We start from the raw sequence: 24,979 nt of genomic DNA, 5'->3' as shown, positions 1-24,979 counted from the left end.
CTAAGATTGAAGTTAAAAAATTGAGTGAATCAAATTCTGAAAAACAACAACAACAACAAGAATATGCAGTTTTAATAATGGTAAAAAAAAACAATCTAAAAAATATAAAAACCAAAATGCAGTAAAACTACACTCTTAGACTTTACAAGATATTCCCTTTATTTAAAAAAAACAAAACAAAAATAAACATACCACTAAACTTATAAAAACTATTATTTGAGGAAAAAACCAACACACACACCTCTGCAGTTTCTTTAAAAATCCTAAAATAAAATATTAAATAGTCAAATACAAACAATACAAGATGAGTGACTTTAGAAAAGATTAAGCTGAACAAGAGAAATTAATTTAAAAACAACCCTAAATCCTATTTAAATAAATAAATAAAAATAAAATAGGTTTTAATCTTTAAAAAAAAACGACATGAATTTAACTGATTTATAACTTTTACAGTCTGAACAACAGTATATATATTGTTTTATATTATTTTCTCTAAATAATAAATTCTCTTATTATTTTTATTATTATTATTATTATTATTATTATTACTGATGTTGTTGTCATTTATCGTTTACTGTAAACACATTCAGATGATGCTCTGTTGATGATGTCATCATGAGGTGAATCTGGAGCATTACGTCATGCCCCCCTCACCCCCCGCTCCACCGCGCGCAGCATCCGGCCTCTGATTGGTTCTCCTGCTCGGCTCCTGCGCTCCTGATTGGCTACTGTGAGTCAGCTGCTTGCGGACCTAATGGAGGACAGGCTGTTGGGGGGGGTAGGTGTTGAGAGGAGGACGAGCGGTGCTCTGGATAAAAGCGGCCGCAGCAGCAGCGTCCAGTCCGCCTTCATCCGGATCCACAGACCGGCGGTGAAACCGGAGGAACCGACCCGGGACTCAGCGACCCGGCACCGGAGCCGAGAGGGAGCGAGGCGGCCTGAGGAGGAGGAGGAGGAGGAAGAGGAGGAGGAGGTGCACGAGAAGCAGGTGCAAGGTGAGAACACGGGCGTCTGGGGAGCAGGAGGCGCGGGGCTAGGTGTGTGGAGACCGGAGCTCGGAGCTCTGTCTCTGCGGCGCTCGGAGCCTGAAAATCGGCTTGATGTGCTGACTTCTCCCGCCGAGGATGTCCCGAGGTCTGGAGGTCCGGAAGTCTGGGAGGGTTTAAGTTCAGGATGAAGGGAAGCCATCACTACGCTGTAGAAATAAATAAATAAATAAATAAATAAATAAATAATGACAATATATAGAGAATAAGAACAAGAAGAATATAATCTGTCAGCCTCCATTGCTACACTGTAAAAATACCTGTCAATCTCCTTCACTACACTGTAAAAATGTTCTCAGCTTCTATCACTACACTGTAAAAAGAAAAGTATCTGTGAGTTTCCATTTCTACTGTATAAAGAAAAATATCTTTCAGCCTCCATCATACATGGAGGCCGTTGTGTTTATATTCACACTTTAGCGCCATTTACACGACAATCTTTCAAGTAAAAAAAAACATCACCTTTGCATTTTAGATTTGTGCTTACATGGAAATGTTTTGGAAACGATGGCCATGAGTTGGTGTTGTTGGTTGTTTTTGTGATAAAACCACACACACACATACTGCAGAGAACAAAACACTATTAACAGGAATAATAGTAGACGGACACTCAGACCAGGTAACAAATGAAGCCATTGCCGAAATGCAGAAAAGCTGTAACTCTGGAGAAATTCCAGCAGGGGGGCGATGATGGTTTCAAAAAGAACCCTTGTCTCAATGGAATCCATTAAAGAATTCCGAATTTCAGAGTGCAAATAAACATGAAAGCCTCTGAACATGTTCTGATCTGTGGTGCTAGTTTCCACAACCGTGTTGACTTGACAAGTCCAGGAGGATCTGGACTGGGACCAGGACCGGGACCAGGAGGGTCTGGACTGGGATTCATGACACTCTGGAGGAAAAACATTGTTCTTGTTGTACATCTACTGATTATGTGGAGAAGCGTCGCAGCGTTTCCAGTGTTCAGATGGTCTGAACTCTTCCAGAAAGTTGTGTTTTCACCTGTTTACATGGAGTCACAACGCTTTCGAAAAGTTCCAGCTGAGCAGTTTTCTTGTTATTGAAATCTTTATTATTAGAGAGCAGTTTTCAATGTTCTCAATTGTTCCGAGCGCTGTCATCATGTAAACGAACACCCAAAACGCTACGAAAGTTCAAGCCTTTTCACGGATTCAGGAGTTCTTCATCACCGCTCCAGAACGCGTACGTCAGATGATTTGGGATGAGATTCTGTCCTGGAGGCAGGACGCCTTCCTCCCTCAGACACGACCGCGATTCACCATGAAACCTGTTCATGGTCCTGGAGCTGGAGGAGCTGCTGCTCAAGTGTAGCGCTGCTTCTGGAAACAGGACCTCGGTAAAACCACTAAGTAAAAATAGTCTAGTTCTTCACCTCACATCTAAAAATAACCGAATTCTGCAAACTGTGAAGTTTTGATCAAAAACAGTAAATACTAAAACCTTTGAAATGTTAGGGCGTAATGTGAACACATAAATATGTACACATCAGTGTAAAAGCACACATCCGTCAAACGAATCCTGGATTTGTTTTAATGGTGGTGGAACTGCTTTCTTCAGACGGGTGAATGAAGAGAGCAGTTCACTGGCTTTAAAACGGCGGCGGTGAAGCTCCTTCTGAGGACGAGCAGTTTAGACCCCGACATCTTTAATAATCACAGACCTGAATCCACCTTACCGTTTTTAAGTAACATTTTAGTGTGTGAGCGAATATAAAGAAAGAAAAGAGGCTCACAGGTCCTCACTGTGTGTGTGTGTGTGTGTGTGTGTGTGTGTGTGTCCTCCAATCACAGCCTGTGCTGTGGGACAGTTAACGATGTGCTCGCAGCTCGTTAAATAATTTAAATCATCTCATCAATATTTCAGCAAGATGGATGTTCAGAGACAGTGAACGCACCACAGACACTGGACTGACCACAGACAGTGAACGCACCACAGACACTGGACTGACCACAGACAGTGGACTGTCCCACTATTAATGCCGACATTGAACTAACCACGGTGGACTGTCCCGCTGTGATTACAGACATAGAACTAGCTAAATGCAGTTGCAGTAAAGACTTATTTCCCACGATGCTCTCTGTTTTGTTTCCCTGCTGATGTTTATATTTCAAGTCAGTGCACACTTTTGTCATGCACACTCCTACAGGGTAGAATAGTAAGAACACACACACACACACACACACACACACACACACACACACACACACACACACACACACACACACACACACACACACACACACAGGCACACTTTGTCACTTCCTGGCTGGTTGCCATGCCACCAGAGGCAGAGTGTCCCCGTTTCCTACTGCACCTAAATCCACACAAACAACAGCATCAGCCTTTTAATATCAAGACTTTGTTCACAGAAGTTTTTTCTCACATTAAATTATTATTGTTATTACTATTATTATTGTTGTTTTTGAGATTTTCATATTACTGAAATATGTGTGAAATAAGATGAAAATGAGAAACGTTATTTTTAGCATCAGTAAGTCTGCAGGAATCCAGTTTGATGTACTCTGAAGTGTGTGTGTGTGTGTGTGTGTGTGTGTGTGTGTGTGTGTGTGTGTGTGTGTGTGTGTGTGTTTGTGTGTCCTCTGTGTTGTCACAGTAATTGCTGCTCTGTGTTGACGTTGCTGCAACACGAGTTTGACACAGTTTCTGCTAATGAGCAGCTCGTAGCTATGTGCGTGTGTGTGTGTGTGTGCGCGCGCGTGTGCATGTGCGTGTGTGCATGTACCCGTCCGTGTCTATTACATGTGCGTGAGTGTGGATTTGTGTCCACTGTTCTCGCCCTCCTGCTGTAAGGGGAATAAAGGGGCATCAGCTGTGTGTTTCTGAATTATTTTTTATGATTGCCTTCAATGAGCTGGGATTTTCATACCAGCAGTAATAATGGAACCAGTTTTGAAGATTGTCACTCGCGTTTCGTGAACACATGATTAATCACCACAGCCCCACTTTCAGAATTCAGTCTGACATTCCTCTTCACTGTTTTCACTTGGTTATAGGTTAACGTTGTTTTCCATTAATTTTTCACATCTTTAAATAGCGAGTCCAGGTTTGGGATTCCTCAGGGATTCGTTCTGGGTCCTCTTTTATTGTTTTCCTTTCGTTGAACAAAACATTCAGCACCATTGCATCTTTTCAGTTAATAATAAAACAGACCTTCTTCACTCTGTTTCAGTGTTTCTGTTGCCTGCTGACCTGCTGGAAAGAAGTCAATCATTCAAGCTAATTCATCACACCCAGTGCATCATGGGAGCTGTAGTCGTCTCCCTGCTGCTCATCTCTCTGCTGACAGTATCAGTGTGGGGATCGGGCGTGTCCAGCCAAGGTAAAGGTCCTCTTTCTTTTTTTAAGAGGTGACACTGAGGCTGTGTACAGGTTTGTTTTTAACAGGTGTGTGTCCTGTAGGTGGCGCTGTGCTGTGTCCTCTGCAGTGTGTGTGTGAGACGCGGCCCTGGTACACTCCTCAGTCTGTGTATCACCAGGCCCGAACTGTCGACTGCAACGAGCTGCACCTGCAGAGAGTACCGGCTAACGTCTCCATGGACACGCAGGTGACTGTCACATGAAACAGCTAACACTGGCGCTACACAGGCAATGCTAACACTGCTAACACTGACGTCACACAAGTAACACTAACACTGACGCCACATAGGTAATGCTAACACTGATGTCACACAGATGATGCTAATGATGCTAATACTGATGACACACTGACAATGCTAGTGATGCTAACACTGGTGGCACACAGATGATGCTAACGACGCTAACACTGACGTCACACAGACGATGCTAATGATGCTAACACTGACATCACAGGCAATGCTAATGATGCTGATACTGACGTCACATAGGTGATGCTAATGATGCTAACACTGATGTCCCACAGGCAATGCTATTGATGCTAACACTAACATCCTGCTGGCCACTGGCTCCGTGTCTCTGTGGTTCTAGTTGAAGAGGACTGCAGCTGTGTGGTGCAAACGTTGTAAATCTGCTGTAAATATGTTTGTCGTCATTTGTTTCAGGTGCTTCTCCTGCAGAGCAACAACATCTCCTCCATCACCACCGAGCTGCAGAGTCTGACCAACCTGACGGAGCTGGACCTGTCGCAGAACCACTTCACTCAGGTGAGTCGCCTCCAGCCGCCGCTCCTTGGTACGACGTCCGTTCAGGTGCTAATATGGTGGTCTGGGTCCGGTCCAGGTGAGCTCCATGGGTCTGTCCTCTCTGGGTCGCCTCGTCACCCTGTACCTGGAGGAGAACCACATCGAGGAGTTAGAGGACTTCAGTCTGAGAAACCTCTCCAGTCTGGAGGAGCTCTACATCAACCACAACCAAATCTCCTCCATCGGACCCAAAGCCTTCGCTGGACTCTTCAACCTGTTGAGGTAAAGTCAACCAACAGTGCTGCTACAGTCTCTTTACAACTCAGCATTACTGTGAAAGCGTCACAAACCTGAGCTCTGCCATACCATGTATTGAATAGTTCAGTAGAATCTGAAAAACCGGGAGCTGGTGTTATAGGTGCTACACCTACACCGAACTGACCGCGTTCAGGGGCCTCTCCTTCTGGGTGAGATTCTGGTTCCAGCTGGTTGAGAACTGCAACACCTCCACACCCCCCTGTTTTTGGTCTCACAGGCTCCACCTGAACTCCAACCGTTTGGTGGCCATCGACAGTCGCTGGTTCGAGTCCCTGCCGTCCCTGGAGATCCTGATGATTGGGGAGAACCCCATCCTCGGTCTAGAGGAGAAGAACTTCCTCCCTTTGTCCCGCCTCCACAGCCTGGTCCTGGCTGGGATGGGACTGTCCTCTGTACCCTCAGCTGCCTTTGTGGGTCTTGACTACCTGGAGAGCCTGTCTTTCTATGACAACAAGCTCAGGTGGGTTTCTAGTTTGACTCCCACTGTAACATTTTCCATGTGAGAGCACCAGGACCAGGCAGGACAGGTGCTAAACCCAGAGATTGTCTTTCGTCGGCAGGTCGGTTCCTCGTGATGCACTCAGCGTTCTCCCAAACCTGAAGTTCCTGGACCTGAACAGAAACCCCATCAGCCGAATCCAGCAGGGGGATTTCCAAAACCTTCAGCACCTGGAGGAGCTTAGGTCAGGCTGAACACCCCAACGAGACACTTCTGTGTCTGTACATGTTTCTGTTGTCTCTTTGGGTTTAATTGTCCCTCAGAAGACCAAATTGATAATTCAGTCAATTTTTTTGACTGTTATTGCAGATGTTGCATTCAGGGTCCCTCAGGTTGAGTGTTGTTGTCATGTTGTGTTCCACCTCAGTTTGAACAACATGGAGGAGCTGCTGATGGTGGAGCACGGGGCTTTCCAGAACCTTCCAGAAATCGCCAAACTAGAGCTCTGCAACAATCCACAACTGTCCTACATCGATCCTCAGGCCTTCAGGTGACCGAGTCCTGTCGTTTGATTTCTGTTTCTACTTCATATAGCCATTATTTTGATCAAACTGCAGTATGAAGTGAGGAACTGATCAGATCAGCACCACACTAGTACGTACTTAAAGCTCGCTTTACAAATTTTTCATACCAAGTCGTCCTCTCGTTCCAAACCATGACAACGTCTGTATTCCCCAGCTTTTTTTTTTGTGTTTTCTCTCTAAACACGGTTTCTGTTTTGTGAATGGATGATGGCGCATGCATGTTATGTTTTACTCTTGCTAAATCACGGAAAAACAAAACAAGAAACAACAAAATGCCTCATTTTCACTTGAAATGTTTTAGTGTAAACCGATTAGATCGGGGCCAATATTATTGATTTTTGATTGATCAGGTATTGACAAATTCAACCGATCACCTCTCAGATCGTTTTTTCAATGACAAACAGCAACCATGCAATAACCAGCATTAGCATTAGCAATCCAGTGGCTAACATGTCAGCAGTCTGGAAGTGCAAATGTAGCGATGTAAGTATTGGAACAGAAAAGTATCGAAAACAGCAAAATCAGATCGTATCGGGGGCCAAGAAGTATAACCAGGACATCCCTCCAAAGCTCCACTTCCTGATGTGTGATCCTCGTCTCTGTGCTCCCCTCAGTGACCTGGCCTCCCTCCGGACGCTGCTGCTCCACAGTAACCAGCTGGGCCTGGTCTCCGGAGACCTGCTGTCCTCCCTGTCCTCCCTGGAGGAGCTGTCCCTGCACTCCAACCCGCTGCGCTGCGACTGCCTGTCCTCCTGGGGCCCGCACCTCGGCAACCAGTCGCACCTGAAGCTGCTGGAGTCCTCCGTCACGCTCTGCTCCTCCCCGCCGGGCCTGATCGGTCGAGAGCTGCAGGAGGTGGTGGCGGCGGGGTGGGGCGGGGGCGGAGTCAACAGCTGCCTGCCGCACATCTCGTCTCACGCCTTCCCGCCGGCCATGAACGTCAGCGCCGGGCAGCCGATCACGCTGGAGTGCTGGGCGGACGCTGACCCTGCCCCCCAGTTTTACTGGGTGACGCCCACAGGGGACAAGGTGGGCGGAGTCAATCTCAAACACTTCACAGGCATCATATAGATGATTACTAATATTAAAAAATTAAGGCACTTCAGGGTAAAGGAATGCTGTCCTCTGATTGGTCCCTCAACACTGTCGGCCAATCAGGTCTCAGGACCGAAAACACATTATTTAATGCTTAGGATCAGATTGTTGTCCTCATGAAGATGTGATCAGAAACAGCCGGTACTGACGGTGTGGCCTCTCCGGCGCCCTCAGGTGAGCTCGGAGGCGGTGGCTGCGCCGATGATCTCAGAGGAGGGGCGTGGCCTCAGCAGAAGGAAGAAGAAGCACCGTGTGTCGGAGCCCGGAGCGCTGGTGATCGAACACGCCGAGCCGTCGGACACAGGTCAGACCGATCCGCCCGGCGTCATCCCCGCCGCCCCCACCGCCCCCACCGCCCCCACCGCCCCCACCGCCATGTGTTAACCCTCTCCCCTCCCCCTCCCCAGGTGTGTACACCTGTGTGGCCTGGACCGCCGAGGGAGCCGACACCAAGAGCGTCTCCGTGTTCGTGGACTCACAGGGGGGCGGCTGGAGGGGCGGCGAGGCCCGGCTGGGGAACTCCTCCAGCACCGGCGCCTCTCTGGTGGTGCTCGCAAAGGTCATCGCTCCGTTCCACATTTTATCTTATTCCTCTCTCGTTCAGACCCATTTACACCACAATGTTTTGGTTTCAGAAATGTTTCACGTGTGCTCGGTTTTGAAAGCCAACCATTTCTCTCCAGAAAAGACTGAAATGTAAAAAATAGATGTATTGTTGATTTCTGGCCACTAGTGGGTGCTGTGGGTTGTTTTCAAAATAAGTTAAAAAAGTTTCACTTTGGGATCTTATTTTAAAAATGTTTTCAATTTTCTCTTGAAAATGTTGATGTAGAAAAGCGGTTTTAGCAGGAACAATTTATTTTACAGGTGATTTAATTGCCTAGGTGATTTAATTGGTGATTTATTGGTTGAATTAACATATTTCGTTTGGTTAAAGTTTAATTGTAATTCATAATATCAGTATTTTTAATCTTTCAGTTGGACTACTTGACAGACAAGTATGACATTTTTTTAATCATCCCACTTAAATAGAATCTTAGTGAAACTATTTTTTGCTTAAATTTTGATCATAATAATGTGATTATTTCAGTTTTCTTCCGTGTTCTTGGTCCTCCTCCTGTGGATACCTGTCTGAATTCCCTCTGCTCCCCGTGCAGGTGGTTCACGCTCAGTCGGTGGTTCTGGAGTGGAGGTTGTATCCCAGTAGAAGAGCTCCGTCGGGGGATCAGACCCAGCCCGACGCCCCCCTCGCCCTCCCCCGGTGGACCAGCGCCACCGTCCACATCGACAACCCGCAGATCAGCTACACGGCGAAGGTGAGTCGGAGGTCAACGCCGGCTCCTTCAAACGACACGGTAACGTCTTTCATACGACTGGAGTCTTGAAGACGGGCTAACTCTCCGTCTCCCTGCAGGTCCCGGTGGATGTTCAGGAGTATAATCTGACTCACCTCCTCCCCGCCACGGAATACCACGTCTGCCTCACCGTCTCCTCCTCTCCCCCCTCCCCCGTCCTGCCGTCCTCCTCCCCCGGCCCGGCCCCGCCCCCCGCCTCCTCCCCCTCCGCCCCCGTCCACACCTCCTGCCTGAACGTCACCACCAAGGAGGCGGGCTTCTCGGTGGAGCTGGTGGCGTCGCGGCGCAGCAGCGTGGCGCTGGCGGCCGTCATGGGCTCCATGTTCGCGCTGTCCATCATGGCGCTGCTGGTGGTCTACATGGGGCGCCGCGTGCAGCAGCACAAGTCCTGCGGCCACTCGCTCAAGAAGTACATGCAGCACGCCACCGCCATCCACCTCAATGAGCTGTACCCGCCGCTCATCACGCTGTGGGAGAGCGAGGTCGAGAAGGACAAGGACGACAAGGACGAGGAGGAGGAGCGGGGCGGCGGGGCGGCGGGCGGAGGCCGGGGGGACGAGGGGGCGGCGGGGGGCGGCGGCCAGATCGACACCACCAAGACATACATGTGGTAGCCGGAGGACGGGCCAGGTCGGAACCCACTGACGCCCGAGGAGGGAGGAGCCTGACGGACATGGGGGGAGGGTGAAATATGAAAACACGCCCACTCTTAAAGGGCCAGTCCAAACCTCTGATTGGCTGACACTGTTGGAAGGACCAATCAGACAACAGATGCTTCTTTTAGTCCAAATTCATCCTCAAGCGAAACAGACAAAATCTGGACAAACCCTCTTTTAGATTTCAACTCTGGTTGAAATGAAGCAGAGATTGTGTTTATTTTTTTCGTTCTTCTGTCAGACTGGACATGTTTCCCTCTAAACTGTGGCTCGGGGGCCGTTTCGGGGCCATCTGTGGGGTTGAAACGGGGACAGGGTTCCCTTCCGAAGGGACGCTTGGATGTTTTCTCCACCGTCTGTCGAGCACACCGACTGTAGCCGCACTGTTAGAACACCAGACCTGGTCGTCGTCATGGAGATGGCGTGACGAACACTCAGCACAGGCAGCCACCGGGAAACGTCCCAGGAGCTCTCAGGTCCCGTCCTCACCGCAACCAACATTCCAGACATTCGTAGCACCTTTACGTCCTCAGTTTGCCTTTAGTTCCATAGTCCGATCCCTCATCACTACTTTCCTCTACACTGCACTGATGCTCACCTGACCAGCTTCCTGTTTGAAGGCGGGACCTTTAGCCCTCCACGGACTCCACTTTAAAGCGATACTTCAACATTTTGGCAAATTGGCCCATCTAGGGCAATTCGGTAGTCATTTAGAACAGCATACTTACTTTTTTTGTGAGGGCGAGCTGTTGTTTATTCAGCGGTGAGTCTGAGGAGAGCTTCACGGCGGACATAATGGAAGTGGATGGTACAGTAGCTTCCCTCGTCAAACTCATCAATCCAACACAATCCAACAACCCCAAAACACACTTTGGTGGACACGTTATAATCCCCACATTCACTACGCTGTGAAATAATAATGCAAAATTACGAGATTGAGCGTTTTTTTGCGAAGATTGCTAAGACGGAACTACTTACTAAACATGGCGTCTGGGCGTAGTGATCTCAAAAGAAAAAGTAGTTCCCAATATTTGCTTCAATGTCGTAACGCTACAATATTATTTGTTGGTGTTTCACAGCGTAGTGAATGTGCGGATTATAACGTGTCCACCAAAGTGTGTTTTGGGGTTGTTGGATTGTGTATTTGATGAGTTTGACGAGGGGAAGCAACTGTACCGTCCACTTCCATTATGTCCGCCGTGAAGCTCTCCTCAGACGCACCGCTGAATAAACAACAGCTCGCCCTCACAAAAAAAGTAAGTATGCTGTTCTAAATGACTACCGAATTGCCCTAGATGGGCCAATTTGCCAAAATGTTGAAGTATCGCTTTAAGGACGATCTGGAGCCTTCACGGTTCGATTCCCACCGACCTGCCGCCGCTGTCCCGGTGCTGCTGCAGCTGCATGCCTTTTGCACACACTTTTAGGACTGTTTGTATCTGTGTGACTACCTGCAACCTGCTGGAGGAGCGCCGCCTCCGCGCTCCACTGCTCCACCGTGCCACACCCGCTCACTTCCAACACACACCAAAGACTAGAGACCTCTGCAAACACACACAACCACACACACACAATGATGTCAGAGAAACCTCACAGGCCACTGATGTCAGCTCAGACTCACATGTAGCAACCAAACAAACACTTCCAGAAAAGTTGGGACACTTGATGGTTTGAAAATAAACCTCTTGCAAAGTAAACGTCAAGCAATAATTTCACTTGGTTTTGATTATCTGCTGTCTTCACATATCGTGACTCAGGCCCGTTCACGCAGCGATGCTGCTCATCCTCCAGTAAACAGGAGCTCCGTGAAATTGTCACACTGCAGGCAGCAGCTTAATGCTAAAGCGACCAGTGAGCAGGATGGTGAGACAGCAGCTTTGCAGCTCTACAACCGAAGTAATGAGGTCACTTAGGACATTTCGAAAGTGCAGAAATGTTTTCACACTTTTCACACAGGATTATTTTGAAACAAAATGGCAGTTAGCGATAGTTACAATTTGAGCCACGATTCGGCATTGTCGGCTATTTTCGTGATGAAACCACACTCACGTGCCGAAAAGACAATATGCTAAAAACAGTAATGACGAGTGTAAGTTGTTTTTCCCTCTGTTTATGCCAACACAGACTCAGAGTGTTTTCGAAATGGTGCGTTTTCCCTGTTTTTACGTAGTTGGGATTGGAGCATTTTTGAAAAGTTGTGTTTTCCCTCCTTTAAACAGATATGAAGATGGAAGGGTTTTTTTCCCCATTGCTGTGGATAGAGTCGGAGCATTTTTGGAAAATGGTGTTTCACAAAAGTCTAATTTTTTGACACCATTTGTTCTGTAAATAACTGAAAATGATTCCCACAATCCCCAGATTTCAATCTTCCTGACGCCCCCAGAGGAGACCCGACATGCTGTACCTTTAAATGTTTGCAACTGAAAAACACCGTCCCAACCTTTCCTCAAGTTCTGGGTTCATTCTGTTGATGTCAGCCAGCCACACATACACACACACACACACACACACACACACACACACACACACACACACAGACGACAGGGAAACAGCCGGTTCACTCCACAGTAATATTAATCTTATATATGCAGGGTATTTTGTATAAAGTGTCTCGCTCTATATTTGAAGAATTGCTTATATTGTTATTGTTCATATTATTTAATCGACACTGAGCACCAGTTGTAAGTAAAGGTGTGTGTGTGTGTGTGTGTGTGTGTGTGTGTGTGTAAGAGACAGAGATAGAGTGTGTGAGCGTGTGTGAGGAAAATGATCTAAATAAACTTTGTCACTCCACAGCTGCTTGTCTCTTTATTCTTTCTAAACCTAAAGACCTAAACATTTTTTACCTTTTGCTTCTTTTTGTTTTGTTCGCATTTTCTACAGATCTGAGCCATACTGTATATTCCAGTGGTTATTTTACCTTCTTAGGACATTTTATGACCAGAAGGGAAAAAAAACTTTTGAAAACAGTTCAAATAAAATAATAATCTGAATTACAAATGTGACAACTGATAACATGGTAATTTTGTCCATTCTGAAAGTAATGAAGCTATTAACCTTCCAGCAAAGTAATAAAATAGTGAAAGATTTTATAGAATCCGAAGTTTGTCCTGCTTGACACTCTACCTGTAATGTCGCATGTTGTCCACACGGAGGGCTCACACACTGATTCTCGCTCTGTGTGTGTGTGTGTGTGTGTGTGTGTGTGTGTGTGTGTGTGTGTGTGTGTGTGTGTGTGTGTGTGTGTGTGTGTGTGTGTGTGTGTGTGTAAGTTTGAAGCCTCTTTGTTCTCCATCCCTGCCTCATCCCTCATCCCTCTCCTCCCGTTGCCAAGCAGCAACAGGCTGAGAGACAAAAAAAACTCTAAAGAACTTTATTGTTCTTTTTTCTTTTTTATCTTCATATGATTTCAGCCACCACACTGACGCCATGTCTGATTGAAATGTGTTGAAAATGAATTTGTTCAATTTGTTTATTTATTACAACTGAAAATGTATTAATGTAAATTTAAAGACAGTTGCTTTGTTAAAACCATACTTAATTAAAAACACTAATGAGAAAAGAAATCTTTTTAACGACATGGACAGAAACGGCACTGAATTCAACTTGTATGTATAAAATCTGTAAACAGTGGTAAACAAATGTTTTCAAAATTGGTTTTGGGCTTACAGCCAACCAGAAAAAGAACAGATTTGAAAACTATAAGGTGACACAGGTTTTCATGATGAAAAACATTTTCCTAAGAAAAAAGCTAAATTTAGTAAAGGAAACTGAAAGGAAAATGTACAAAAAAAAATCAAACAACAAAACAAAAATAAACCAACTCACCAACCAACTAACTGACCCAACCAACCAATTAGCTCTGAAAACTTATTAAAGCTAAATTCGAGGCTGTCATGATGAAAAATATTATTATAAAAAACTACATAATGAACCCAAATTGAATACAACAATAAACCTCTAAAAAAATCGATAATATAAATGTTCCACAATACAGAACCAAAAGTTGACAACCAAACACGGAATGTTGAAATAAAGTGCAAGGTAAAAAAAAAAACAAATGTTCATTTAAACTTTAAAGTGCAGTCTTTAACATTTCTTAAAAAATACAATCTAAAATGACCTTCTAAATGGTTTTCTTAGTAAATTAAAAATTTGAATTAGCTGAATTTTAGCTGAAAACCAATATGTATAGAATATAAAAATCATCCATATGATATTTTTTCTATTAACATCTCTCTAATCTTTCAGTTAACAATACTATTATCATTATTATTATTATTATTATTATTATTATTATTATTACCTGTTTCTGACGTAATCTAGGAGTAACGTCGTGGCGTACGCGCTGACGTCAGACGCCCCGGGAAGTGACGCCGCTGTTAGACTGTGTTGATGTTTGGTGAGCGGAGCCGCTGGAGGAGAAACACGGAGAAGATTCTTGTTTTTCGCCGTCAAACCGTCGAAAAGACGCCGCGCCCACGCTCCCGCGTCCCGCTACGCTTCGGTAAGAGCCTTAGCTCGGTGATTAGAGCCGAACGGCCGGGCCGGAGGGCGCATACAGCCGAACATTTGATCGAGAAAAGGGAGGACTCGTCACCCGCTGACCCCCTCCCTACCTCCCTCGCTCCACCATGACGATTCTCCCGAAAAAGAAGCCTAGCTCCGGGGTCGGAGTCTCGGACCACGCCGATGACAGCGACCGTCGTAGCGGGTCTGACCCGCACCAACATCCGCACCCGCACTCAGGGAGGGCCGGGGCTCGACCGAGGGCTTCCCCTCCACCGTGGTCCTATCAGTCCGCTCCGCCCTCTGCCAGGGACGACAGGCGGAGCATCGAGGCGAGCTCCCGGCCGCAGCAGGCCTCTCCGCCGCCTGTCGGTTCCGTGTCCCCCGTCGGGCCCGGTGACGGGCGGGACAGCAGCGGGGGAATGGTGGCGGGGTCCCGGGGGGAGCTCGTGGTGTCGGCCGGTGTGGTCGGCTGTGGCGGTGGCATCGGCAGCTGCTGTTCGGGCCCCGGGCTGAGCAAGAGGCGGCGGCAGGCAGGCACCTGCTCCGGCGGGGTGGTGGCTACTCTGGCCGGCGGCGGCCAGCCTGGGGTGACCGGGCCGGGCGGCGTCGGCTCCAGCCAGGACACGGAGGAGGGAGCCGGGAACAACAGCGAGGACGAGTACGAGAACGCGGCCCGCCTGCAGTCTATGGACCCGGCGACCGTGGAGCAGGTACGGAGCTAACGGAGGCTAGTTAGCTCCGCTGATGCTAATGTGGCTACACGGAGAGATGTCAGGGCTGTCTGGAGGTTCCACTGAAAAGAAAACACTGAAATACAGCGCTTTAAACCAGCAAATATCCACATTTACCGTCGGAGAGTTTTAATGACTTTAAGATTTAATACATTTCAATGTTTCAACAGATTGGTAAACTTGTTTTAGGTGATTTTTGTTGGGTCTTATAATCTTATAATATGCCTGGTCAGGTAACCATGGCAACAGCAGTAGCAACCCACTCACCTGTGTAAAGTAAATGAACTTTATTCAAATAACATTTATTTAAAGCTTCTGCAGAAACATCCAAAGAGAGAAAATATCTTTGTGTATTCAGGAAATAAAACACATCAGTTGAACATAAGCATTTCAGATATTTAACTATTTGACCAAAACTCCATGAAATAAACTAATCAATCAAAGACGATGGATTGCCTGTGCATTATCTACTGCCGACCAATGTGCACAAATGCACAGTGTTTTCAGTTCTCAGTCTGTGGTGTGGTTCAGTGGATAACCCTGCTGGGGTCAAACCCAGCTTCTGGTGAAGCTCATTAAGAATAAATGTGGCCATAAGATCGACAGATTATCAAAAAAAATCCTCTCCAACCAAAGGTAATCTAAGATTTGTGGTCAGGTTAGTGTATTAATGTGACTGCAGACACTTTGAAAAAAGGCAAGGGGATTTTTAACCTATGAGGTTAGTAAAGATAAACTGACCCCACTCTAAACTGAGGAAACAAGCAGTTTAAAAATCAGCAGAGTTTTGTGAGGATCAACGCATCCAAGTCAATTCATAAAGATCTTCTGGAGTTTTGGACAACCTGGAACTACCATCAGCTCACTCGGTGTGTGATTGTTGGACTAGTTACTGGCCTTTTTAAGAGCCGTTTTTGAACAGTTTCTTCCTGGTTCAAGGCTGTTGTTTGGCTCGTTACTGACTGGTTGGAGACTGTTTTTTTGACTAATCAGTGACTGATCAGAGGATGATTTTTCATTAGTTATTGACTTTCACAAGATTGTTGGTGGGTTGCTTACTGTTTTTTTCTTTATTTGTTTAATTGGTTACTATCTGACTGAAGGTTGTTATTTGACGAGCTGTTTGATGAGATACTGATGCTTTTTAGTTTTGTTTTGCTAGTTCCTGATAGTTTTGCTTTGCTTATAGCTTTGTTTATAGTGGGTTTTATATTGTAATTACTGACTGGTGTGTGCTGGTTCTGTTTGTTTTTAGTTTTTGACTAGATACTGACTGCTTTAACTTTTTTTTTGTTTTCCAGTTTCTGACAGGTTGCTTTTTAATGTTACTTTTTTGACTGGTTTTGATGCTTCATGACCAGTTACTGATTAGTTTCCAGGTGGTTTTCAGTAGTTACTGACTGATTTTCTATTTTTCTTTTTGAGAACCTACTGGTTGGTTTCAGGTCTTTTTGTTTTTTTTGTTTGTTTGTTTTGTTTTCTTTTTCATTTTTGTTTGTTTGTTATTTTATCTAGTTTTAATGACTGTTTTAAAGTTGCTTTTCAAGCAGTTATTTTTTGAGTCGTCACTGACTGGTTTCTATGATTTTAGGAAACTATTTCGGATGAAATGTGGATTTAAAGTGGTTCCACTTCGCTCTGAGTAACAGCCTGTCAGATCGAAGTGATTGAGTCCCTGCAGTGTCCGATCGGTCCCCTCCTGCAGTCAGCTCAGACTTTGGAGCTTTGTCAGTCTTCCACGTAGTAATGTTAACGTCTCCTTCACTGTGTGGACTCACTACACCACCCTGTGGTACAAAGTGGAATTGCATGACGAGACAGGCCAAGGGGGTCGGCAAAAGAACAAACAAACGTGATTGTCTGAACAAATCTAACTGTGTGTGTGTGTGTGTGTGTGTGTGTGTGTGTGTGTGTGTGTGTGTGTGTGTGTGTGTCCAGCAGGAGCACTGGTTTGAAAAAGCTCTGAGGGACAAAAAAGGATTTGTCATTAAGAAGATGAAGGAGGACGGCGCTTGTCTGTTCAGAGCTGTCGGTGAGTCTTTATCACACACAGGGGAAAAAATATCAATATTGGAGTTACAAATCTAAGGGACAGCTTGAAATCAAAATGTAAACATTCACGTTGTGTCCTTTTTTCCCCCACAATTTCTTCTGTTTTCGATGATAACAGGAGTTCTCTATCACTGCTTTGCAGCTCACTGTCACTCATTATTTGCTCTTTGCGTTCCGTCCCCACCTTAACGCACTTCTGCACAAATTAATCTCACAGTGAAAATTAGGCATGCAACCGGGAGGGAAATCCCCTGTGCTGCTCGAATTAGACATTATACATTGATTGGCAACGCCCGAGGGTTTTGATGGCGACTCTGTAGTGAGGTGTCAGTCGGACAGATCTCCACGTCATTTGAGTCACATCATATCGGGGGGGTCTGCAACCTGCGGCTCTGGAACCACATGTGGCCTTCTGTAGCGCCTCCCTGAAGCTTTCACTAAGAAATATGGAAATAACAATTTTATTTTGTTTTTAGCTTATTTACACAGCAGTCTTTTTCAAAGGACTCTGATCTCTTGGCTAAAGGGGGTTTTAAGAAGAAGTATTTATCATCATAAATCATAATTGAAGTCGGTTGTGTTTATAAATGCAATATAACTTAGTTTTTGTTGGTATACATATCTAAGCTCTCTAGCTGTACATGAAATCTTATAAGCTGTGTTTTAAAGTTAAACATAACTTGCAGCTCTAGTTAAATTTCACTTGGTGGAAAATCACAAGAACTGCTCTTTTGTTCCTGAAGGTCAAAGACCACTGTGTCAGACACTTGTTTTTTTGAAACGACATGCATTCCACCAATCACTGCGTAAATACTAGACAAACAGCTGTGGTGGTTTGATGAAGCAGTGTGAGTCAAAGCAGGAGGCTTGAAGGAGTCCTGATCTCCTGTAAATCTGACCAAAACGGTCAGGAACCTGTAAAAACAACACGGATCAGCTGCTGCTGACGACCCCGTCATTCAGTTATTATGCAACAGGAAGACAGGTGTTTGTTTACGGGTCTCACACACACACACACACATACACACTCACTCAGTGACATAACTGCCGCTACATAATCGCCGTTGCCCGTAACCCGACAAGCCGGACGCAACTGATAGAATCCACGGTTATTCTTTACTCAACACACACACACACACACACACACACACACACACACACACACACACACACACACACACACAGAGTTGAGACAGAAAGCGAGTGGTTTGTGAGGATCACGTTGGTAGTGGGCCATGTGACTGGCAGCCAAGCCAGAGTGAGACTCGTTTCCATCTATCTTGACAGGAAGTGTGTGTGTGCTGCGTCTGTGTCTGATTGAACTGTGTGTGTCTCTCAGCTGATCAGGTGTATGGAGATCAGGACATGCATGAAGTGGTCCGTAAGCACTGTATGGATTACCTGGTGAGTCGCTGCCTTCCTCATCCTCCCTTCACTGTATCCTCCGTCCCCAGTCCTCCTCCTGGACTGTTCTGTCTTTTTCCTCGTCCGTCCTCACCTTGACCCCCTGACACGATGTCTGTCTCTATCTTCTCGCCTCAGATGAAGAATGCAGATTACTTCTCGAACTATGTGACAGAGGATTTCACCACATACATCAACCGAAAGAGGAAAAACAATTGCCATGGTAACCACATTGAGATGCAGGCCATGGCCGAGATGTACAACAGACCCGTGGAGGTGTACCAGTACAGCACAGGTGAGCCTCACCGTCCAACCACAGCCCACGCCTCCGCCTCCATCCTTCCAACTGGCACCACAGCGACCCCCTCCTCTTCCTCCCCCAGAGCCAATCAACACGTTCCACGGCATCCACCAGAACAACGACGAACCAATCAGAGTGAGCTACCACCGCAACATCCACTACAACTCTGTGGTCAACCCCAACAAGGCCACCATCGGGGTCGGCCTGGGCCTGCCTGCGTTTAAACCCGGGGTAGGAAGAAACGCACGCCGCCATGACACGACTCTATCATACCTCTGTCCAGTCAGCTGACACGACCCCGTCACGCCTGTGTCCCGTCTCTAGTGTTGATTTCCTCAACGATAATTACGATGAAATCTCTTCGTCAACAAAGCTTTATCACATGACAAAAACGAGATGAGCCAAACTGTAAGTGGTGGTGATGTGATTATTAGGGGTGTCAACGTCTACACGGTTAATAAATCGTAGCCGTTTAGGAAAATCAATAACCATGTACGCATAATTTTCCTCCTCCTCGTCCTTTTTTCACCTATATATAATGTGTCTTGGAGTGATGATGTTACCTTTCAGATAATAACATTAGCTAAGTAAATGTTCCCTCTAGTGCAGTTGTCCACATACATAATAGATACACGCGAAGCAATGTGAATGTTGATTTAAAAAAAAAAAAAAAAATCACCCACAGCCAGTGTTGCGTTCAAGTTGACTCGGCGACGCCGTGGCAGCCAACAACGAGCGGAGCGGTGTGGAAGCTTTTCTGAAAAACTGAAAATACTGCTGGGTGGAGGCTGTGTCGGACAAAGCTGGTTTACAACAGCAGTGCAGGATCGACGAAAGACCAGCTGGCATGGAAACACCCCAACAAGCTGGAGGGACAGACGCTGCAGCTAGCATCGGCGCTAACGCTCACTAGCGAGGTTCACAGGCTAGCATGAGGGATTTTATATACAACAAATCAAAGAAATGCGACAAGACACTTAGTGAACATATCAGCAACTTAACAGCTGAAATGGTGGCCCTTTTGTGTCATGACTAGTGGAATATCTTTGATTTAATGGGTTTATGAGGTAGTGTATTTCAATGATGACAGAGCCCTCTAGTGCTCATATAGCGCAACTGCAATAGAAAAAGCTAAATGTATGATGACACGTGTAACCGGTTAAACATGGGTTAGAAGTCCCAGTTACACGTGTAGAAAAAATTGTAAATGTTAATAATAGTAATTAGAGCTGGGCAACGATTACATTTCTTAATTGCGATTAATTGCACCCCAATCCTGGAGTTAATTGCGATTAAAATGGCTCATTTGAAGTCTGCCCAGGCCATTCAAAATGTGTGTGTGTGTTACATAAGTAATGACCAGAAGTAAGTCCTCAAGAACGAGTTTCTGTTTATTCAATTAGACATGAATAATCAGCAGGCATCACAGGTAACCAACAGGCGATTTGACACAGTTCTGTGTTCATGTGTCATGAACCAAATGACAACCAAGTCATAAACAGATGAAAAATGGAAGTTTATTCTGAGCACACACTTCCTCAAACTTCATTTTATCTCCGACCCTCCGACAGAGAAGACAGGATCAATTCAGTCACGCCGAATTGTGCGTCATCCTTATCTTTATCAAGCCAGATTGTGTGTTGAAGGGAAATGTACTTTATTTTGCGTGTTTTCAGCACCTGAAGAAAGCCCAGCGTGTCGAAACGTTACACCGGCAAAACACGTGATTTAAGTTTCATTTTCATTTTTTTCATGTTTGCGCTCCTTATTTCAGTTTGTGCCTCGTACCAGCATTTTCTTTGTGATTTTTCTGATAATTCGGCCGTTCATTATGGCAAATAATGAGGAATGGACCGTGTTTCACCGCTAAAAGCGCAGGTGTGCTTTTTTGACGCTCAGCTTGAGCGCGGTGTGGGACTGGGGCGCAGGACAGGTTCGGCTGGTTCACGCTCCCCACAGCGTTATTCAGCCAGGCTGGGCCAGGCATACATCCACACTAAAATATATCAAAGTGAATTGCATAGCTTGCATATGTTGTAGACTCAGCTCCCAGACCCAACTTTGAAAAGCATAGATTAACAGCGACATTTTTTACCGCCGTTAACGGCCCAGCTATCATAATAATAATGCATTTTATTTCACAGCGCCTTTCAAAACACTCAAGGACACTCAACAATAAATTAAAAAACACATTACAAATAAATAAAACAACAGACATCGTTGACACCCCTAGTGATGATAATTCTAATAAAAATATTGTTGACGAATGAAAATGAGACAAATTGTGGTTTATAGAATAAAAACTGCTAAAATGTCTCTTCATGATCGTTTATGAAAACGAGACAAGAAGAAATAACGTTTTAATGTGTCGTCGCGCTGGTTATTGAGTTTCTGTCACAGTGACTTCCTCAATCCCCGCTGGAGCTGAGCGGAGCAGCCGGTGGTGGAGGGGGAGGGGGGCGCCGGCAGGTGGCAGAGCGCGGGTAGCCGGGGCGCGGCAGCCAGGTGTGGAGAGCGGCGTGGGGAGAACACTGCGGTAACGGGACGGAGAGGCAGAGAGCGGGGCGGCCGAACAGAGCGCCTTAACCTTCCTCCTATGGATGAGGAACAGTTGAAGCATCTGCTTCAGCTGGAGGCTTCTGACGGTCAGAGTTTGATCTCAGCTTTGGTCACATGACTTCAGCTGTCTCTCGGTGCAGGTAGGACCAGGGTCACTCCGCCCAGCAGCTTGACTAATGAGGGATTTATGCAAACGATACTGTATTGTATTTTGACAGTGATAGAGATATGTGTGTGCGTGCGTGCGTGCGTGCTCGTGCGTGTGGCGACAGGTTTGGTTGGTAAATAATATGTTAACTAGAGCATCTTCCAGGCCTAGAATGGGTGTATTCCTGAGTTTAGAAAGCAACAATAATATAATAGTAAGATGAACATGTTTGATTTGTGAAATGGGTTTGACTAAATGAAAAATTGGGTTTTGTCTATGCTATACTAGGAAATTATACTACATTGATTGGGCTAAATAGAATTACATTACTAAAAAGATAGGAAAACTGCATTTTCATTGACTAAAACTAGACTAAAATATCAGCAGTTTTTCGTCGACTAAACCTAGACAGAAGTAGTCCTTGCTTATTCTGACTAAATTTCTCCGAATTTTAGTCGACAAAAACGTGACTAGATGAAAAAGAGTGTGAACGTGACTAAAAGTATGATCCAAGAACTACAATGACAGTTTGACACAAAGACTAAAATAAAACTAAAATCAAAATAGGAAAAAAAATCAGCACCACCATTCACCTGACATGACTCCGTCATACCTGTCGTCGTCCTCCCGGTTCCCTCTCTGTGTAACCGGAGCGATTCCTCCTCGCAGTACGCCGACCAGTCGCTGATGAAGTCGGCCATCAAGACGTCGGAAGAGTCGTGGATCGAGCAGCAGATGTTGGAGGACAAAAAGAGGGCGACGGACTGGGAAGCGACCAACGAGGCCATCGAGGAGCAGGTGGCCCGGGAATCGTACCTGCAGTGGCTGCAGGACCAGGAGAAACAGGCCCGGCAGGTAGGAGGGAAGAAAACCAGTTTAAAACAGTCAAAACTTATTGAAGACAGAAGCAGTCTTAATGAACCTCAAGCCCGTTTGATCCAGTTTTGACTGAAGCTGGTTGAAGACGGTTCAGAACAAGTTTGACAGCTAAAGAAACCGTCCCAGTCTTATCGTAAAGTGTAGAAATGTTTGACTTCCTGTTTGATCTCCCCTCTCAGCCCCGGAAGGCCAGCGCCACCTGCAGCTCGGCCACGGCGGCGGCTTCCAGCGGCCTCGACGACTGGAGTGCTCGGTCACCGCGGCAACGCGACTCTGACCCCTCCCACTCCGACCTCACAAGCGCCCCCTCGACCAACAACAAGCCCCCCTCCCCCGCAGGAGCCGCCCTCATCCTGAGCAAACCGCCTTCGCCCTGTGCACCGGGTAACACACACACACACACACAGACACACAGACACAGACACACACACACACACACACACACACACACACACACACACACACACACAGAGCTTTAATGACTCCTAAGGTCCAGCTGGGTCATGAATACTCAACACACTGAATTTGTTTGCAGGTCCCAGTAATCAGAGTCGCCATCATTTGGAGTACAGAGCCATCATGCAGGAGATGTCCCCAACAGCGTTTGGTAAGACAAACCCCCCCCACCCACACACACACACACACACACACACACACACACACACACAGTGTGTGAGCCCTCCATTTCAGCAGGCAGTAGCAATATCGTTGTTGGACATTTTTCACTTGTCAAGCCGAGAAGTTCTTGTTTGTTAGATTTTTTTTTTTTTTTTTTTTTAGACACTGTTTGCTCTTGCCCTGATGTGTGTGTGTGTGTGTCTGTATGCACGTGTGTGTTTCAGGCCTGACAGACTGGGAGGACGATGAGATCCTGGCCTCTGTCCTGGCCGTCTCTCAGCAGGAATACCTGGACAGCATGAAACACCAGAGCACCACCATGCACCGAGAGAGGGAGCCGTCGCCCGACAGCAGCTGATAGCCGACACACACACACACACACACACGCACACACACTCACACACACTCCCCAGCCCTCAACCCCTCCTCCCTCCACCTCACCTCTGATCCACAGAAGGAGATCGACCAGGGAAAAAATAAAACTCCCGACAAAGATGCACACTTGTTTTTTATGTTTCTGTTCTTCATCGGCTCATCACCTCCTCCTCTTCTTCCTCCTCCTGCTGCTCCTCTTCCTCCTCACCGCTCAGACTGAGCTTCGTCTTAACGCTCATTCGGGATCATGTAAATGTCCTGTTTCCCTCCAGGCAGCTTTATATATATATATATATATAATTTTTTTTTTTTTTAAACGTTTTTTGTTTCTCTAAATCGGACCGTTAGCTCTGTGGCTAGTGGGGCAACTGTGTTCAACGAAATGTGCTAATCAGAGGTAGAAGCTAACCAGTCTGCTGTGCGTGCTGGAGGCTCTGTTAGCATGCTGTTCAGCGAGTGAGCCAACACCTCAAGTCTTATGTTTTAAAGCGAGGACTCTGCTTCTTAGCAACCATCATGTTAATCCATCCGAATGACAACAAGCAGGCTAAACTGTTAGCTCAAACCTTCTCTAACTTATTTTGCTCTCTTGTAACCAGTGCTCTCCAGAGTTGACCCACACGGCATCGCGTCTGCTGTGTTAGCATTTCTGGTTGACTCAACGTCCCCAAACTATTTAGTTTGAAGCTAGCCTTACGGATCATTTCCTGTGTTATTTTTTTTTCTCCTTCATCTCGCTGCCATCACGTTCATGAGATGTCGTGGATGTCTCCTGCTAAGCAGAATCTAACGAGAATATTAGTTTTTCAGTGAAATGCTAATCACAAACGTGTTTTCTTTCGGTCTGCAGAACCAGGAGGTTTTTGTTTAGAGCTAACTGGTAGCCCAGTTGATTTATGCTTATTTTCCTGGGGGGATGCTAATGAGTTTTTTTTCCCCTCCCTCTTGTGATTCAGAACTGGAAAAATGACTCTTTGTACTTTTTACCCGAAGTCTTACTCTGTTCTGAAGCTAGCTCCTCCTGGCCTCCAGCGTTTGGCTTCACCGTTTGTAGCTGAATTTGCCTCCTGACTGGAAAACTATGCTAACGACAGCCTGTCTGTGTTTAGGTGAAGCTAGCGGGCGAGCCGTCACTTCCACTTTCTTTTTTTTTTTTTTTTCCAACTCGCTCGTCGGCCACCGACAGCCAAACATTTCCTTCCTCCAGTGGCCATTTTGTGTCAACGCTCTTAGTTTCCATGGTTACCTCCAGTTTCACCTCCCTTCTCTTTGCCTTCCTCCTCCTCTTCCTCTGCCACCACCTTCATCGTCATCATCATCGGACTTATTTAGCTGCATGTTTAATTGATCACGACCAATATCATCATAGACAAAAAGCCACCAAAAAAAAAAAAAAAAAAAAAAACAGAGAAAAACTAGAGAATTGTCATACTTATCCTCTTAATGATTGATTCTTGTTGTTATTAATATAAGTTTGTTTTATTTTATTTTCTCGTTTGGGATGAAATTTTTTTTTTCTTGGAATAAAAAGAGGAAAATGTTTCTGAGAGAATGTGTCTGGTGGTTTTCTTTATCATCTTGTGTGTAACTTCATCTGAACAAGGATATTATTACAATTTTGAACAGAAGAAAGTAAAACCGCTCTGCTCTTTTAAACTTGCTTTTATGGACTCGGTTCTCTGCTAATTCAAACAAACTTCAGACTCACTTTTAATCGTAAGGTCTGGCGCTCCAGAATAAATCCCTGTGGAACGCCACTAATTAT

The 24,979-nt window shown here is 45.8% G+C and overlaps 2 protein-coding genes and 1 long non-coding RNA gene across 4 annotated transcripts; 2 read left to right on the top strand and 1 right to left on the bottom strand.

Annotated features, from left to right (window-relative positions):
• The first annotated feature begins 975 nt into the window (after positions 1-975).
• On the top strand, positions 976-9,653 carry LOC115408279 (leucine-rich repeat neuronal protein 1). Its single transcript, XM_030118935.1, has 13 exons — positions 976-995; positions 4,258-4,407; positions 4,488-4,633; positions 5,108-5,209; positions 5,286-5,470; positions 5,724-5,966; positions 6,067-6,189; positions 6,373-6,495; positions 7,144-7,558; positions 7,799-7,928; positions 8,032-8,183; positions 8,782-8,940; positions 9,039-9,653. Exons 2-13 carry the CDS (start codon positions 4,329-4,331, stop codon positions 9,591-9,593), a joined length of 2,412 nt encoding a protein of 803 aa, XP_029974795.1. The 5' UTR covers positions 976-995; positions 4,258-4,328; the 3' UTR covers positions 9,594-9,653.
• On the bottom strand, positions 1,074-22,041 carry LOC115408281 (uncharacterized). The gene is made up of 3 exons (XR_003933756.1): positions 21,956-22,041; positions 5,171-5,333; positions 1,074-1,195 (listed from the first exon to the last, which is right to left on the bottom strand). It is a non-coding gene; the product is annotated as an uncharacterized LOC115408281 (long non-coding RNA).
• On the top strand, positions 14,004-24,619 carry otud5a (OTU deubiquitinase 5a). Of its 2 annotated transcripts, none has more exons than XM_030118903.1 (9): positions 14,004-14,857; positions 16,820-16,910; positions 18,270-18,334; positions 18,473-18,629; positions 18,718-18,866; positions 22,012-22,197; positions 22,401-22,605; positions 22,757-22,828; positions 23,064-24,619. In XM_030118903.1, exons 1-9 carry the CDS (start codon positions 14,270-14,272, stop codon positions 23,195-23,197), a joined length of 1,647 nt encoding a protein of 548 aa, XP_029974763.1. In that variant the 5' UTR covers positions 14,004-14,269; the 3' UTR covers positions 23,198-24,619. The 2 variants fall into 2 exon arrangements, with proteins under 2 accessions (XP_029974763.1, XP_029974762.1); XM_030118902.1 differs by having other exon boundaries at positions 16,817-16,910.
• Positions 24,620-24,979: the final 360 nt, after the last annotated feature.

This window comes from Salarias fasciatus, chromosome 20, assembly GCF_902148845.1.
Source record: "Salarias fasciatus chromosome 20, fSalaFa1.1, whole genome shotgun sequence".
Taxonomy (NCBI): Eukaryota; Metazoa; Chordata; class Actinopteri; order Blenniiformes; family Blenniidae; genus Salarias; species Salarias fasciatus.
The sequence above is the reverse complement of the archived record's forward strand: the minus strand, read 5'-3'. Positions and strand labels throughout refer to the sequence as shown.